General features: G+C 48.3%; 1 protein-coding gene across 1 annotated transcript; it reads right to left on the bottom strand.

The window, feature by feature from the left end:
• Positions 1-128: 128 nt before the first annotated feature.
• Positions 129-4,670, bottom strand: SMPD1 (sphingomyelin phosphodiesterase 1). Its single transcript, XM_027563139.1, has 6 exons — positions 4,187-4,670; positions 2,490-3,262; positions 1,785-1,956; positions 1,405-1,481; positions 1,050-1,195; positions 129-896 (listed from the first exon to the last, which is right to left on the bottom strand). Exons 1-6 carry the CDS (start codon positions 4,484-4,486, stop codon positions 487-489), a joined length of 1,878 nt encoding a protein of 625 aa, XP_027418940.1. The 5' UTR covers positions 4,487-4,670; the 3' UTR covers positions 129-486.
• Between the last annotated feature and the right edge of the window lie 13,016 nt (positions 4,671-17,686).

The raw sequence follows: 17,686 nt of genomic DNA, 5'->3' as shown, positions 1-17,686 counted from the left end.
TATGTGCTTTCCTGTGCCTGCAACACACCATCACTCCAAGAACCCTCCTCCTTCCGTTAGGATCTTGTTCCTGGGGCCCCCTTGCCCTCCCTGCCTCAAAAAAGCAGATTGGGACAGTCGCAGCAGGGTCTTGAGTCCAAGTCCCTTGTATTTATTTGAACAGCCTGGTAACCAGGCAGCAGCAGCAGCACAGGGTTCCTGGCTGACCAGTACAGGCCTGGGGCGACAACTTCTGTCTGGTCTGCCCAAGTCAGTGCCAACTTAGACCTCTGCTCCATGGCCACAAAAGCACAGCAGCCTCAGAGCAGCCAACCCCCCTCCCATATTTTGCTAAACCAGCTCCAAGAAAGGAGGTCTTGTTTTCGAGGTGTGCATGGGCCCAGAGATGGGCCCTTCCACCAGACATTCTTCTCCTCACAGTGGCCCTCTGGGGTTTTCACTCCTTTCCTACAACAAGCGCTTTCCCACTTCTGGGCCCCAGGGGTGTTAGCACAACAGTGGCATTGACCACAGGCTCTGGACATCAGGGAGGCTTGCATCCGGCACCAGGTGGCGACACAGAGCAGGGCTGTCTGAGCGGGCGGAGAGCTGGGCACACAGGGTAGCGAGGCGGCAGGGTGTGCCGCAGGGCTCCGAGGGCGGGTGGCCCTTATGGTAGAGAAACCAGAAGGTCTGGAAAAGCTGTGTGTCCTTCCGCATGCGGTACACCAGGTCGTGCCAGGCAGTGGGCAGCGCGTTGGGCAGCCCATAGGTTTCCCGAGCCCTATAGAGGAGGTACCAGTGCGGCGTGGCTCCGGGCTCGTTCGCCTCCGTCAGATTCATGATGTAGGTCTCATGGTCCAGGACCACGTGAGAGCTCCCAGAGTAGTTACCGTCTATTTGGTAGACACGGTACCCTGCAAGGAGGGAGGACTGACTGGACACGGAGAGGGCAAGGCCACTCCAGCAAGGAGGCGCAGCTTATCCCCTGGGTGGCCCTGGTTCCAGCTCGCCTTCCTCTCTCTCAACCACCTCCTTCATCCCAAAAACTTGGCTTCCGCCTCACTCACCAGGATTAAGGCCGATGTAGGTGGTGGCACTGGGCGCCAGGAAGGCTACAGACAGCGGCCGGCTGAGGGTCTCTTCGTCATAGAAGACCTCAAACTCATCCACGTGGGTGTGACCAAAGAACTGACCAGCCAAGGTGTTCTCATACCTGGCCAGAAGACACAAATCACACTCAGAAGATCCTAGTGAGGGGGAGAAGAAGATCTGACGAGGAGAGGGTGCTTTCTTTGTCCATCCAGTTCAAGGACGTAGCCTCCCAACCCCATGGGGCAGTGGGGGATAGTGAGATGCCTGAGGGAATTTCTGACCTTTAGACTCTTGAAAACCACTCCTGCCTATAACACATCTTCCTCCTACCTTTCCACAATTCTGTAATAATTCCAGCTCCAGCTCTTCAGGCAGTGCCCTGGGGGAATGTGGCCAATTATGTGCACCTGTGGGGAGGGTTAAGGAAGGTTTTCAGGAGAAGAGGGGTCCAGGCAGCACTAGCTAGGATGGCAAGTGTTCATGTCTCCAACAAGGGTTGGCATTCATGGCCAGAGATGGGGAGCAAGTGAAAGGACTTTCTAAGAGTGACAGTTGAGCTGAATCCCCAGGGAACACTTGTGAGTGCCAGAAAAATAGAGCTGCTCTGCCTACAGTGCTCCAGCACCAGACAGGAGTCTGCTGGGGAAGGGCCTGCTCTCCCCCCAACCCCTGGCCCCTGCCCACCGGCTGGGCTCCCACCACCCTCTCACTTTGTCTCTCCGGTCCTCAGCGGCCTGAAGCTCCCCCACCAGCCACTGGAGCTGTCCAGCAGGATCTGTGGAGTTGATCAAAAGCCAGAAGTTCTCACGGGAACAGAAATTCATGTTGAGAGAGATGAGGCGGAGGCCAGGGCGTGGGGAAAGGGCATAGAACCCCCCAATTCTGAAACAAAGTGAACACGGGTCAGCACGCATTCAGAGTCTTGGCCCTTTGTGCCTAGTCCTGTGCAAGGAACCTGTGTGAAGGAAAGAGGCACCCAGGATGATCCCTACCCTCATGCTCACATTCTGGCTGAAGGTCAGACAGCACTGACTAGAGGGCCCATGGGACTGGAGAGTGGCTCAGAGGACTGGAGGCTGTAGAAGCTCAGAGGAGAGAGAAAGTGGGCTAGAACAGGAAGCAAAGGTCGTCCAGAGAGAAGAGGGCCCAGGCCTACATAGGTGAGCTGGAAAAATTGGGATGTTACAGGGGGAAGGCATCTTAGAGAGGGCCAACATGAGCAAACAGTGCCGCTAGCCCTGTGAAGGAGGGTGCCTGGAGATAAGGGTGGAAATGGAAAGTGGGGTCAGACTGGGAGGGGAGTGAAGCGAGCTGAGGGCTCAGGCAGAGCACTCACGCGTAATGCCGGTTCCCCACTCCCTTCGCTTTCATCCACCTTTCTCCTCCCTCCCTGGGTTTCCGTGGGTCTCAAATACCTGAGGGTGTGAAGGGCTTCAGCCGGCAGCCAGGGCTCCCACGCCTCGGCCATCGCCTCATAGAGCCAGTGGGAAGACTGGTTGCCCTTTATGAAGGGGGGAGGGAAGCCGTTGACGGGTGTGCTCTCGTGGTTGCCCACAGCAGGGTACACTGGCACGGGCCCCAAGAACTTCTTCACAAGGGCTGTGATGGTGGTCAGCGCCCGCAGCTGGTCCTGACGAGACTGCTGCCAGATGTTGTGAGCAGGGATGTCTCCTGTCCAGTACACCATATCAAAAGGGCCGGCGGGGCCCAGCCCACTCAACAGGCTCTCCAGGGTTCGCAGGGGCAGGTCACACTTGCTATACTCGCCCCAGTACCCAGCACCGGGCTGGGAGGCAGGCGGTGGGCCAGAATCCCGGCGGCAACACAGTGGGTTCTCACAGTTGGGGTCTGTGCCTTCCAGGTAGTCGTGATCCCAGTGCAGATCAGTGAGAAAGAGGACGCGGCTGACAGGGGAGCCTGGGGCTGGGGGCTTGGGCGGCTGGGGGGGCGGCTTTGGCACGGCTGGCAGAGAGATGTTCCAAGAGGAGAAGATGTCCCAGTGCCCACAGGAAGAGCCCAGCAGCAGACCACAGGCCTCCGACGGGCTCAGCACTGAGCGTGTCCACACCTCCACCATGTCGTCCTCGAAGAGCTGGACAGCTGACTGGCACACGGCAGGCGGCGCGATCTTCAGCAGCACGCACAGCTTGATGGCCACGGAGCCCACCCAGGCCACACTGGCCTGATTCTGCCATAGGAAAACCAGCGGTGAGGGGTCAGAGACAGAGCTCAGGGGCCAGGCCGTCCTGGATATGAAAGACCCTTTGGGCTTCCATACCCACAGTGGGGCTGGAATAGACTCCACCACGGCGAAGAGATATCAGTTCACACCTGTCTCCCACAGACATTGCCCTGTGACTCAAACAGCACCAGGCCAGTACTTCCTTTTAAGCTCAGTGGCAGTTCAGGCCTTTGCTGGCCCAGCTGACTTTCTCAGACATTGTCTGCTGAGTGGCCTGAAATTTGGACTGGGCAGAATGACAGACTGACCAGCATTTGGGGACACACGTGAGGATAGGACCTTGATTCCCTGAGGAAACCTTCTGCCCCCGCCCCCACCCCCCCCACCCCCCCCCAACCAACCAGCACTCATCATAACCCCATGAAGGACAGTCAAGGCAGCCCAGACCGAACTAGTCCCACATCTCTGGATATTCTTTAATTCAGCTTCCCTTTTGGGTAGTAGCTAGCTCTAGGCATAGTGGTGCTAGGTGTAAGGTGGAGGGGATTCAGTCAGGCACACCAAGCTGGGAGTCCCGCCCGCACCAGCTGCTGGCTGTCTAACAAGTGACTTCAGCTCCGGGGCCTCTATTCATTTGTAAAGCAGAGATAACAGTAATGAAACCACCTAGCAGGCTACATTTAACCTGTATAAAAACACTAGCACAGTGCCCAGCATTAAACTTGCACTGTTTCCTTACTTCACAAGGTCACAGTGGAGGTGGTGGTGGTGGTGTGCAGCCAAAGAACGGCAAATTCAGCAAAGTCTTGTGGAAGACAGCCTCTCCATCAGGGATGCTTTTGGAAACCCGGGAGCACCGGCCTTAGCCCCAGCCCCTACCCCCAGCTGCACCTTTCTGGCCTGTCTCCCAGCAGCCCCTGTAGCGCTCACCCTCAGCCCGAAGTCGATGGCGGTGAACAGTCCTTTGCAGGTTGGGCAGGTGAGGTTCCACCAGCCAAAGGCCTCCTGGAGCTGGGGCGCTATGCGAATGAACTTGGCGGGATGGCCTTGGGTAGGAAGAGGGTGGGCCTCCGCAGGGGACCAGAGGACCGGGGAGTTGGGCAGTGCCAGCGCCAGCGCCAAGCCCAACCACAGGAGCCTCAGACAGGGGGCCCCTAAGGACCTGTCCGATGCCTGCTCCCGGCCCGACCTGGGGCGGCCCTGGCCGGGAGAAACTCCATGGCGGGGCATCGCCCAGCTTCCTAGACCAGGCTGGTTCGCCTGCCCGGACCCGGCTGGTGTAGGCCCCAGTAGGCTCTCGGGATCCCAGGCGGTGCCAGGGACACCGATTACCCCCCGCGCAGTCGGCTGATTGCTCTGAGAAAAGCCACAAAGCAGCTCCGCCCCTTCCTCCTTCTGGGTTCCGCAGCAGCTGATCGCGGTGGCTGGAAGCCAGCGCGCAGCTAGGGAGGCGGAGTGGACGCGGAGTGGGCGGGGCGCGCCTGGGACCTGCCCAGGTTCCCGCCCGCTATCCCACCCCGGCCTGGACTGCGGCGGGAGGCTGCTGTCGCCGCCCAGCCCTTGCTGGAGCCTATCTAGTGTGGCTGGTGAGAGGCTCCTCCGAGGCCCCTTAGGCAACTCCTCTCACTCAAATTCCTGGAATAGCTAACTGCCAGGCCCACCGGGCTTTAAACTCGGAGCGGAGTGGGCAAGAGCTGGTGGTGGTGGCGGGGAGCACAGCGAGGCAGGGATGCTTACACTGGGTCTGTTACTCTCCGCCCAGAAGGTGCCAGTCCTCAATTTCCTATGTTCTGCCACTGGTCCCTGCACCCGTGAGTCGTCGCCCTGCCTTTAGTCGCCGTACTCAGACTTCTCCAAGTGGAAGGGACCCTAGGCTTACCCATGCCTTCATCATATGTTTGAGGAAACGGAGGCTCAGATGGTAAAGTGGCTAGTTGAGTTGAGTTCAGTCGCTCAGTTGTGTCGGACTCATTTTCAGTAACATGGATGCATCTAGAGATTATTATACTAAATGAAGTAGCTCAGAAAGACACGACAACCTGTGGCTAAGAACAGATTAAAGACCATACAGCCAGGAACATGAATTAGAACTTGGGTCTTCCACCTTCTTGAATCCTTGACGGTGAAAGCTATCATTTGCCGAGTGCTGTAGGATGTCCCAGGCACTGAAACAGGCATTTTATAATGACTAATCCTCAGTTCTAACAACAACTCTAAAAAGTTAGTATAATACTGTTATTTTCTCCATTTTACAGATGGGTAAACTGAGGCACGGGACAGTTAAGTGACAGAATAGTGATTAAAAGTGAACTGTATCTCAGTGCTTCTCCAGATCCACAGAACTATCAAGTTCCTGTCAGTTCTTCCCTTTGAGAAATTTTTCTTTAAAAAACAAAAAAATTCATTTATTTTTATTTTCGGTTGTGCTGGGCTTCTTTAGTTGTGGCGAGTTGGGGCTGCTCTTTGACGTGGTGCTCAGGCTCTAGGCCCGCCGGCTTCCGTAGTTGCAGCACAGATTCAGTGGTTTTGGCTCAGGGACTCTAGAGAGTAGGCTCGGTAGTTGTGGCACTCCAGCCCAGTTGCTCTGCTGCATATGGAATCCTTCTGGACCAGGGATTGAACACGTGTCCCATGCATTAGCAGGTGGATTCCGATACCGTACCACCCCTGAAGTCTTGAGAATTTTTTTCCAAGTGACCCTTGCCCCAATTTCTATGAGCATCATATCAGATAGATTAATTATAGTATAATAGGAAATATATTTGGTTTTGTCTCCAGTTTCTGGCACAGAGCTCCTGAAATCTTGAATTTTCTGATAGGAACATCTTTTGTTATTTTTACAAGCCCCTTTCAATCACACCCAAATTTATGTTAATAGGTGAATTAGGGTGGGGCACCTAAATAGCCTCAGGATGGGGCTGGTCTCTGGGAAGATCTAGTGATCAGAGTGAGATGTTTTGGTCTCACAGTCTCCAGGTTGGGGAAGAGGGCTGGGGATTGAGCTGTATAAAAACTCTCAGAGCGCTTCTGGGTTGGTGAACAGTTGAGGTGTTGAGAAGGTGGTATGCCTGCAGAGGGCATCGAAGTTATGTGGCAGTCCCCCTCACATGCTTTGCCCTATGCGTCTCTTTCATTTGGCCATTCCTCAATTTTACCCTCAGTATTAATCAGAACACGTAAGAAGGTGTTTTCCTGAGTCCTGGAAACTGTTCTAGCAAATTATCAAACCTGAGTAGAGGGTCATAGAACCCTAGAATTCACAGCTGGTTGGTCTTAAGTATAAGTGGCAATCTGAGACATTTTGTAAGCAGGTAGGGAAGGGGGTCCCCAGAAGGAAAGAATCAAATACAGCTTTCAGACACAAGAGAAGCCATTTTCGGCCTAAGCCATTCTGTGCTCTAGTCTGACACAGCATCTGCCCTTGAACAGGTCTTGTGCTGTGCGCTCAGTTGTGTCCGGCTGTTTGTGACCCCATGGACTGCAGCCCACCAGGCTCCTCTGTCCATGGGGATTCTCCAGGCAAGAATACGGGAGTGGATTGCCATTTCCTTCTCCAGGGGATCTTCTTGACCCAGGGATTGACTGCACACGTCCTGCATTGACAGGCAGATTCTTTACCTGCTGAGCCACCTAGGAAACCTCCAATAAAGATCTTAAGAGAAAAAAAAAAGAACAAGACTTTTCAAGCAAGAGAAGTAACCAAAGTAAGGGTGATAAATCAGTTGTAAAGACTCCCAGTTCTGTTTCAATGGTAAATGTTAGCCTGAAGCACTTTCTTGAGCTGTTTTTCAGAATTTAAACCCTTTCTGAGTGAGTACCCAATTCCTAGATCAACTGGAACCTAAAGGATGCTGCTGCTGACTTTTTCTGACCCTTGGGACTTCAGTCAACTAAAGTTGGAGCTCTGTCAAGTTCTGCTTCTATTCTCTGCAGAATTCTCCTGCTCAAGCCCCTTCTTGTATATGCATGCATCCTTAGCTTAAAACCTCCCCAATTTTGCTGTTTAGGGAGATACTACTTTGGGAATGATTCCTGATGTTCATCTTACTTGTTACAAGTAATAATTTTTTTTATTTCTCCTAATCTCTGTCTCCTTTGCATCTTTTGGCTTGACACCCACAAAAAGCTGAACTGAGTTTTCTGGTAACATTGTGACTGGCTATGTTGCAGGAAGGGAAACTTCTTACAGGGCCTGAGAGTGGGCTCTTGTCTAACATTCTGAAAAGAATCGTTGGAGGAAACACATGAACTGACAAAGCAAGAAGGGCTGGGAAGGGGTGCCTACATGGAGAGCAGCAGGATAAGGGAACCCAGGAGAACCGCTCTGCCACGTGGCCTGCCATCTCATTTTATGGTAATTGGGTTACTTTCCAGGTTGTCTCTGGCCAATCATTCTCACTCAGGGTCTTTCCTGGTGGCATGCGCATCCCTCAGCCAAGATGGGTTCCATTGAGAAGAATTCTGGGAAATTGGTAGGACATTTGGACTGGAGTCTCTTTTCTGCCTTTGACCTTTCTTGAATTCTTCTAATTGGTGATAGCTTGTTAGTTCTGCGCTCCTTACCAGGACCTCCTGTTAAGATAACTCATGCAAGAGGGTACTACCTTGCCTGGCCAGGGCAGGTGTTTTCAGTCAGCGTTCCCCTAACATCTGGAGTGGGGACAATCTTGTGGGACTGACCCGTTTAATTTGTTGGATCTGATCCTAACTCCAGGTAGATAGTATAATTTAGTCAAATTGTTGTAAAATTAGCTGGTGTTGGAGAATTGGTTCATGTCAGAGAAAACTCTTCCAGAATTGGTGTCAGAAATACAATTTGCTAGCTTGGCCCTAGCTCATGGAATCTTGTGATCCAGGAAGAGATAGAATGGAAGAGCAGGGGACGAGGAACCTTAGATTTCTGGGTGGCCACATAGTCACCCATGCTATGAAACAGCAGCTGTGCTGTAATCAATTACCAAAGGTAAATTTTACCAATGGAATTTAGCTATAGATCCAACTCCTGGGGCATTGTTCACTAGAATCTCGAGGAAATGGAAACTAGTAAGAAAAAAGCAAACTACGCAATCTTTTGGTTATTGATATCTGTAGTAGCTAAAATGAAATAAGAAAGAGTGCTGGATTGGACCTTGATTGGCTTGAGCTTCGGCTACTAGCCCCAAAGCCACCAACAAAGGGAAAATATTATGTGGGGACAACAGAAAGTAAGACTCTGGTCACCAAGAAGATAGTCTGTGTTGGGAGAAGACAAAACCAAGAAACTACTAAAACCAGGGGATATAATGTGAAGGAATTGTTTTACTTTATAGATTAGTATCACCAACTTCTTAAACAGCCTTCACTGAAATGCATTGTGAGAATGACTAATTTGGGGATAGTAGTTTTTTTAAATGCTACAGAATGGAAGAGCATGTTTAGGTTGATACAGGGCCTATAGCTTACTGTGCAACAATCACCAGTGGTTATACATGATCCAGACACACAGTAAGTTTTTCCTGAGGAAATGGCCAGCCTGCTGGATTGGATAAAAGCCACTGTAAGGTCTGTTTACCCTGGTAAGGTTAACTATTCATCTGCTGCTGCTGCTGCTAAGTCGCTTCAGTCATGCCCGACTCTGTGCGACCCCACAGACGGCAGCCCACCAGGCTCCCCCGTCCCTGGGATTCTCCAGGCAAGAACACGGGAGTGGGCTGCCATTTCCTTCTTCAATGCATGAAAGTGAAAAGTGAAAGTGAAGTCGCTCAGTTGTGTCCGACTCTTAGTGACCCCACGGACTGCAGCCCACCAGGCTCCTCCATCCCTGGGATTTTCTAGGCAAGAGTACTGGAGTAGGGTGCCATTGCCTTCATCAACCCCCATTAAATGGCAAATGGAACACTTCAGATAAAGAAGCTGATCTGCTTCATGTGCAGGCCATGTGGAATGGATTTTATGATGAGGATATTCACTCCCTTGATCTTGAGTGACCTCGGCCTGCAGCAGCTTAAAGTGGAGCTTTGGTACCCAGCCAGAGACTGAGGTCGGGTCGCAGTGGTAAGAGCACTGAATCCTAACCACTAGACCAGTGATCAGTGACAAGGCCCTGGCTCTTCAGCTTTGCAGAAAAGAATTCCCACAAAAAATGGAAAGTAGTGAAACCAGTAAAGTATTTATTAGGGGGGAAAAGTACAGTACATGAGGACTCGGAGAGACTCGGAGAGAAAGAGAGGGTCTCTGAGTTGCAGCCTCGTGGCAGTTTGAATTACTTTTATGGGGCATTTCTTCTGGGTTTCCTTTGACCAATCATTTTGATTTGACTGGTTCTGAGCCGTATTTGGTTTACCTCAGGAGTCTCCCATATGTGCATGTTCATCTCTTAGCCAGGATGGATTCTAGTAAAGAGACTTATGGGTAATTGACTTTACTTACTATGAAGTGATGTCCCCTCCCTTTTTGACCTCCAAGGAGTCTTTCTGTGCATATGTAGTCCGGGAGGTCTCCTTGACTTCGGGAATGAGGAATATGTGGTCTCTTATCTCTTACCTGGGCCCAGACGCCTCCATCGTCTTGTTTTCATGGAGTTTCTGTCCACAGAAGATAAGTTATTCAGCCAGCAGCCCATCCATGTCCTGCCTCACCCTGACTATGCCCAGTACCCAGGACACGGTAAATGCTATGGTTAAGTAGGCTCCTTTTGCACGGACACCACTGTTGCATCGATGCCCCATGTAACTTTACTGCTACGTATTCAATCACTAGTCCAAGAAATCTTATTTGATCTGTTGTCTTCCCTTCTCATCCATCTTACAGATGCTAATAAAAACATTATATTAATTAACAAGAGAATGGGGAGATGTGGATGGGAGAATCAAGGGACTCATCCCAACAGGGTGGATATCTTTAGATGGTTATCAAGAAAGGGAGTTCAAGTAGCCCCATTTGTCCTTACCTGTTTCTGCTCTGAGACTCTGTCCTTACTTACAGAGGACACTGATGACCCCTAGGGCCCACATTCTATCTGTTCTCCAAGACCTTATTTTCTAAGGTCTTGTAAGCAAAAAATGTAATATATCATTCCAGATCTACAAGGTTGATGTACCGCAGTTGCCTACATAGTTAGATGCATATCTAAAGAATAATTTCAATGAGTCCAGATTCTTGCATCTTCCCATACATGGAAAAGAACTAAAATAACTTGAAATACCTATTCTTTGTGATTAGCAGCAACTTTTTGATGTTCAACCAAATGTTTGTTTCCCAGCAAAAACCTCATATATATTCTTGTTCCTCCCTAACCGCTTTGGAGCAGTTCCTCAGAACTACTTGAGACACTGACTCCTGGGCTATAGCTCTCAGTTTAGTCAGTTCAGTCACTCAGTTGTGTCCGACTCTTTGCGACCCCATGGACTGCAGCACACCAGGCTTCCCTGTCCATCACCAACTCCCGGAGCTTACTCAAACTCATGTCCATCGAATCAGTGAGGCCATCCAACCATCTCATCCTCTGTCTCCCCTGTCTCCTCCTGCCTTCAATCTTTCCCAGCATCAGGGTCTTTTTCTGTGAGTCAGTTCTTCGCATCAGAAGGCCAAAGTATTGGAGTTTCGGCTTCAGCATCAGTCCTTCCAGTGAATATGCAGTGATTTCCTTTAGGATAGACTGGTTGGATCTCCTTGCAGTCCAAGGGACTCTCAAGAGTCTTCTCCCATACCACAGTTCAAAACCATCAATTCTTGGGTGCTTAGTTCTCTTTATAGTCCAACTCTCACATCCCTTACATGACTACTGGAAAAACTATAGCTTTGACTAGATGGACCTTTGTTGGCAAAGTAATGTCTCCACTTTTTAATACGCCGTCCAGGCTGGTCATAGCCTTTCTTCCAAGGAGCAAGTGTCTTTTAATTTCATGGCTGCAGTCACCATCTGCAGTGATTTTGGAGCTCAAAAAAACAAAGTCTCTCCCTGTTTCCATTGTTTCCCCATCTATTTGCCATGAAGTAATTGGACCAGATGCCATGATCTTAGTTTTCTGAATGTTGAGTTTTAAGCCAACTTTTTCACTCTTTCACTTTCATCAAGAAGCTCTTTAGTCCTCAGAAAGATCCCCAATTAAACTTAACTCACAAATTTACATTGTGTGTTTTTCTTTCAGTTGACAATCTTATCTTTCACTTGTGTCTCATCTCCTTAATAACATCATTTTTGATCACTCCCTCCTTTTTCATTTGCCTAATCCCCTTTTTCACAGTGATTTCACATATATTGTTGCTTTTGATAGAACCAGCACTTGCTACATATTTATCGTCCTTATTCTTATGGATAGGTGGTCAAAAACCTCTCTTCCCCTGATATGGATGACATTGTTCTCCAGAAATCAAATTCAGAGAAAGAGATTAACATGCAAGAGATTTGGGGATTCCCTGGTCATCCAGGGGTTAAGACTCTGCCCTTTCACTGTTGTGGGCCTGGGTTGAGTCCCCGGAGGGGAAAAGAAGATCCCACTGCAAAAACAAAAACAAAAATGAAACAAACAAACAAAAATAATGCAAGAGGCTTATTAGGAGATGCTCTGTGGAAAGAAAGGGAAGGTAGCAGCATAGAGCGGAGGGACAAGTTGAACTGTGATGCTATCTCCATAGAGCTTCAGTGGATTTTATGGGAGTTTTGAAGCTGAGATGACCCTTCAGAGTTGTTCTGAAATAGGGTGAGGGGCTTGCTTCATTTGGGAAAATCCCAGCAGCTGATCCCAGAACAGCAACTGTTACCCATCATTTTCCTCTTCTATATCTTCTCGATTTCCTTCATGCCTAGCTAGCACCTCTGTTGATTTCAGTGGCTTACCTGATGGTGTGACCCAGACTTTTCCCTTCAGGAATCTGAGCCTCAGTATCCATGCTCTCCTAAGTCAGAGCTGCTGCACTTGTCATGACCATCAAAATAGAGCAGAGCAGGGGAGTATCAAGAGGTTCCCAAATGAAACAGTGCCAAACACATCCCCCTATGTCTCCTTTGGTAACAGCTATCCTATCTCCCTTTATTTATTTATGATCACGCTGCATAGCTTATAGGATCTTAGCTCCCCAACCAGGGATTTAATCTGTACTCTCTGCAATGAAAGCACAGAGCCCTAACCACTGGACAGCCAGGAAATGGCCCCTTCCATCCTGCCTCCCCTTGTTCCTGTGATCAGGATTTGAGTTGAGAATTTTAAGTTGTTTTTTAAAAAATGCTATTTATTTATTCATTTTTGGCAGTGTTGTGCCTTTGTTGCTGCGTGCAAGCTTCCTCTAGTTGCAATGAGCAGGGACTACTCTCTAGAGGAGGTGCACGGGCTTTTCATTGTGGAGCACGGGCTCTGGGGCACCTGCTCAGTAGTTATGGTGCATAGGCCTAGTCTGTGCCGCTCCCAACCCCCCCCCCCGCCCCCCCACTGGCCCCTGGCATGTGAGATCTTCCCTGACCAGGGATCAAACCCATGTCCCCTGCCTTGACAGGTAGATTTACTGGACCACTAGGGTAGTTGGGATTCCAGTTTTGAACAGTGATGGGCAGAAGGATGGGACTGTGAACTTCCTAGTTAATTTGGGAAGTCTGATTCCATTTGGGGTACCTATGTGTCATTGTGTTAGGAAATCTATTCAAATTCTGTACAGATAACTAGTCAACTCTTGGGCTAACTGTGAAACTGGAAATTAAATCTGTTACTTGTCAGCAACCAAGAATTGATGGGGAAAGGTCTCCCTCTTGTGGAATTTGTAGAAAGTACACGATATCCTGAACAAATGGCATCTTCTGAAAGGCAGTTCCAACCAGGTGTGCACAGACCCCTGCAGGGCAGAGCAGTGGCTAAGGGATGGGTTTTAGAATCAGTTTCCTGTGTTAGAATCCTGGCTCTGCCACTCGCTAATTGTGTGACCCTGCAACGCATGTCACCTTCTAAACTTCCATTTCTTCCTTCCTGTGCAACATGGAAATAATAGTACAGAATTTTGGTAAAGATCCAGTGAGATAAAGCATTGTTGTTCAGTTGCTCAGTCATGTCTGACTTTTTGCGACCCCATGGACTGCAGCACACCAGGCTTCCCTGTCCATCACCAACTCCTGGAGCTTGCTCAAACTCATCTCCATTGAGTCAGTGATGCCATCCAACCATCTCATCCTCTGTCGTCCCCTTCTCCTCCCGCCTTCAATCTTTCCCAGCATCAGGGTTGTTGCAAATGAGGCAGCTCTTCGCATCAGGTGGCCAAAGTATTGGAGTTTCAGCTTCAGCATCTGTCCTTCCAATGAATATTCAGGACTGATTTCCTTCAGGATTGACTGGTTTGATCTCCTAGCAGTCCAAGGGACTCTCGAGAGTCTTCTCCAACACCACAGTTTGAAAGCATCAATTCTTAGGCGCTCAGCCTTCTTTATGGTCCGACTCTCACATCCATACATGACCACTGGAAAAACCGTAGCTTTGACTAGATGGACCTTTGTTGGCAAAGTGATGTCTCTGCTTTTTAATATGTTGTCTAGGTTTGTCAGTACTAAACAAACTAGAGATAAAGAGTAGTTAGAATAATACGTAATGTCTGCATCTGCCATTTATACTGGCGATCCTTGATGTAATTTAATGAGGTCTGACTCCTGTCCTCCCCGGCTTCCCACACCCCATTCACTGTGTCCACAGTCAGGGGAAAGGAACTCTGGTTGCAGTGAGGTAAAGAAAGAATGTGGGAAACAAATGCCCGCCCCCACTGAGATATAGGTAGCATTTATTTAACAGACAGTAACAGCTCCTTTTATTGTCAGGCAGTCATACATTCATTCACTCGAAACACACACACACACACACACACACACACACACACTGATTTGTCAAAACAAAACCCTCATTGAATTCAGCCTCCCTAGAAAAGCCTTACTGTATAGTCATCTATTGTTATTCATGCAGCTTCCTGGGGCTTCAATCTCCCACCCATGAACTTCTCATCAAAGGATTCATTCAATACAAACAATTCTCCTCTGAAAGGAGAGGGATAAATTCTGCATCTAAGAAAAATATAATTAGAAAATGTTATATATTGTTATACTATCGTCCGTTGGTATCCGTGGGGGTTTGGTTCGGTAGAAACCAAAATCCACAGATGCTTAAAATCCCTATTTAAAATGGCAAGAGTACAGTTGGCCCTTCTCTCCTCGGATTTGTCATCTGTGGATTCAACCAACCTCTCAGTTGACTGAATCCATGAATGTCCAACTTGCAGATAGGGAGGGCCGACTGTGTTAGTAGTGTTAGTAACCGAGCGATTGTAATCAATCACAGGAGCACTTCAGCTGCTGAGAGGAGTCGTGGGAGCATAGAGAAGAGCGACCTGCAATTGAGGGCTCTCATGGAGGAAGAGATTTGTTTGCCTAGATGTAGGAGGGCCGATGCCCCCACACAGGGAATCTCTCGCATAGCCCTCTGGCGGGAGAGGGCTGGGCAACTTTGGAAACTGAGAGAGATGATGGGAGCCCTGAGAGGGAGGTGGAGTTGGAGAGTGCCAATAGCTGAGGATGGCTGGCACCAGCGGGACTAGGAGGATCACGTTAGAGAGTTTAGTGCTAGTCCTCAAAGGAACGGGTGTATTTACTATTAATTCTGTTCCTTCATTCACCCAGCCAGCCAGTCATTAAGGTAATAAATACTGCCAGGAACCATGAAACACAGAGATGACTAGAACATCAGCATCTCCCTCAGACAGCTCATGGGTCTGTGGGAAGAAACAGACACGAAAGCACCAGCCTTACAATAAAAATATTTCAATGAAACGTCATGGTCCAGTAGAGGTCAAAGGAAGAAGTGGTGGATTCCTGTTGACTAGATAGTAAGGGTTGGTGGGGATGAGAACTGTTTTTTTCCAGAAGAGGTCAGTCTTAAGAGTATTTGCTTGGAGGACACGATTGGCAAGTGGTTTCCCCTTTCTTCTCAGTTCTTGAGATGCACTAACCTTTCAGAGCTTACACACCATGCTCTCAGCTTTCTCAGTTGAGCTGAGAACAGCTGTGCTGTTCTTTCTGCCTAAAAGGATCTTCTCTCTCCTTTCACTTAATTAACTTCAACTCATTCTTTAGCTGAATTGTGATTTCCTTGCAGACATTTTTCCTAGTCTATTTTTTCTCTTTTCCTTCTTTTTCCTTCTCTTTCCTCTCCTTTCTCTCCTTCTTTTCTTTTTCCTCTACCATAGGTCCCATTACAGCTAAAAATTTGTTTATTTATGTGCTTTTTTGATTCATGTCTGTCTTCTCCTGTAGACTGTAAACTTCATGAAGGTGGGGACTGTGTCTGATTTTGTGGGCTTCCCTGGTGTCTCAGATGGTTAAAAATCTGTCTGCAATGTGGGAGACCTGGGTTTGACCCCTGGGTCAGGAAGATCCCCTGGAGAAGGGAATGGCAACCCACTCCAGTATTCTTGCCTGGAGAATTCCATGGGCAAAGGAGCCTGGCAGGCTATACAGGCTATGGGGTCATAAAGATCTGGACATGACTGAGCCACTAAAACTAATACATATCCCCAGTACTCACCACGGTTGCTTAAATAAATTAGAAGTGAGAGTATAACAAAATGACCAAAGATATGAAATACTATATAACAAGGAGAAATTTTTCAAAAGTTTAGATGAAGAGTAAATAAAGTTTGAGAAGAGATGGGTGGGCAGGGAGGAGATCTTGAAGAATTTAGTTACCATCTAAACAACTGAGTCATTAAAGGATATTTTAATGGGAGTATGGAGATGCAATGAGGTAGGGCCAGGGAAATCAGCTGGTAAAGAATGGTGATAGGAGGACTTCTGTGGTGGTCCAGTGGTTGAGAGTCTGCCTGCCAATGCAGAAGACATGGTTGTGACCCCTGGTCCGGGACGATCCCACATGCCCGTGGACAATCCCGTATGCCTCGGAGAATCTAAGCCCAAGTGGGCCGCAACTACTGAGCCCACGGGCCACAACAGTAGAAGCTCTCAGCTTGCTTTGTGAGAAAGTCCGCACCCAAAATACTATGTAAATAAATAAATAATTGAAAAGTAAATAATGGTGATAGATCAAGTTAGAGAAGATGGATTTTGAAAAGTGGGATTGAAGCGGAGTGTTCCTCAGAGCGTATAGAGAGAAGAGATATTTGGAAAGTGGCCTCAAAAGAAATAACTGCAGGCTGTGGGAAGAGGACTCTTGACACCGTCCAAGTAGCCACCTCAGAGTCACAAGAAAACAAGGAAAGACAGTGAATAGTCGAAGACACCAGGGTTTCTGGCTTGGGAGACAGGCAGATGGAGCACACGTCAAAGTGTCAGGCTGGGACAAGAAAAGAGATAGAGCTTTCTCTGAGGCTGAAGGTGGTGTACTTCAAACTCATGTAGCGGGAGGAGGAGGAGACAAAGGGAAGGGACTTCAAAGTCCCTGTGATCTCTGTCAGCTAGGAACTGAGGTCCACCGGTCTCGGTCTGTATCGCCTCCTTCCTCATCTGTCTAACAGCTATTCTTCAAGTTTCGGCTCAGCCACTCCAGCACTCACTGGGCACCCCTCCCTGCGCTCCTTGCATAACACACCCATCAGACACCCAACCTGAGACAATTACCGGATGTTTGCCCACTAGAGCAAAGTGTGGTCCTCAGGGGAGCTTCAGTTTCACCACTTTGTCCCCACTTCCTGGAACGGCACTCACTGTTCATTTGTTTCCCGGAAAGGAAGGGGACTGGGACTTGGGTGTGGAGGAGAATGTTGACAGTGGAGAGATGAGCAGAATGACAAAAAATTTAAGGAGAAACAACCAACCTTCTTGATAAGCAGGACTGGAAATTCAGGTCAAAAGGTACAAACTTCCAATCATAAGATAAAGCACTGAGATAATAAAGATAATGTAAAGTAAAGATAACGTACAGCACGATGAGTAGCTAACACTGCTGTCTGCGATATTTGGAAGTTGTTAAGAGAGTAGATCCTAAGAGTTCTCACTGCAAGGGGAAAAAACAATGTTTTTTTTAAATTTCTCTTTTTTGGTATCTATGAGATGGTGGATGTGAAATAAACTTATTTTGGTAATCATTTCACAGTATATGTAAGTCAAGTCATTATGCTGTACATCTTAAACTTACACAGAGCTATATTTCAATTATATCTCAATAAAGCTGAAAAAAAAGACAAACGATCTAAAACCTGAGAAAATATGACATCTTATACTACTGCACAGATAGATAACCAAGTCAAACCACCTGGATACACTAAATGGGAATGAACTTTGTTGTTTGCTCAGATTGATCTGATTGACAGTCCGTTTTAGAAAGGTAGACTTTAACCATTTCAGTTGCCCATTAGTCTTGTGATAAGCCAAATGATTTTTAATCAAACATATTTTTTCTTGCAGCTTATCTAATAATTTTATCAATATTCTTCTTTTTGCTCCAAAAAAAAATTTTTTTTTCAACCTGGTTT

This window comes from Bos indicus x Bos taurus, chromosome 15 (genome assembly GCF_003369695.1).
Source record: "Bos indicus x Bos taurus breed Angus x Brahman F1 hybrid chromosome 15, Bos_hybrid_MaternalHap_v2.0, whole genome shotgun sequence".
In the NCBI taxonomy this organism is placed as follows: Eukaryota; Metazoa; Chordata; class Mammalia; order Artiodactyla; family Bovidae; genus Bos; species Bos indicus x Bos taurus.
This window is presented reverse-complemented; position numbering and strand designations above follow the sequence as displayed.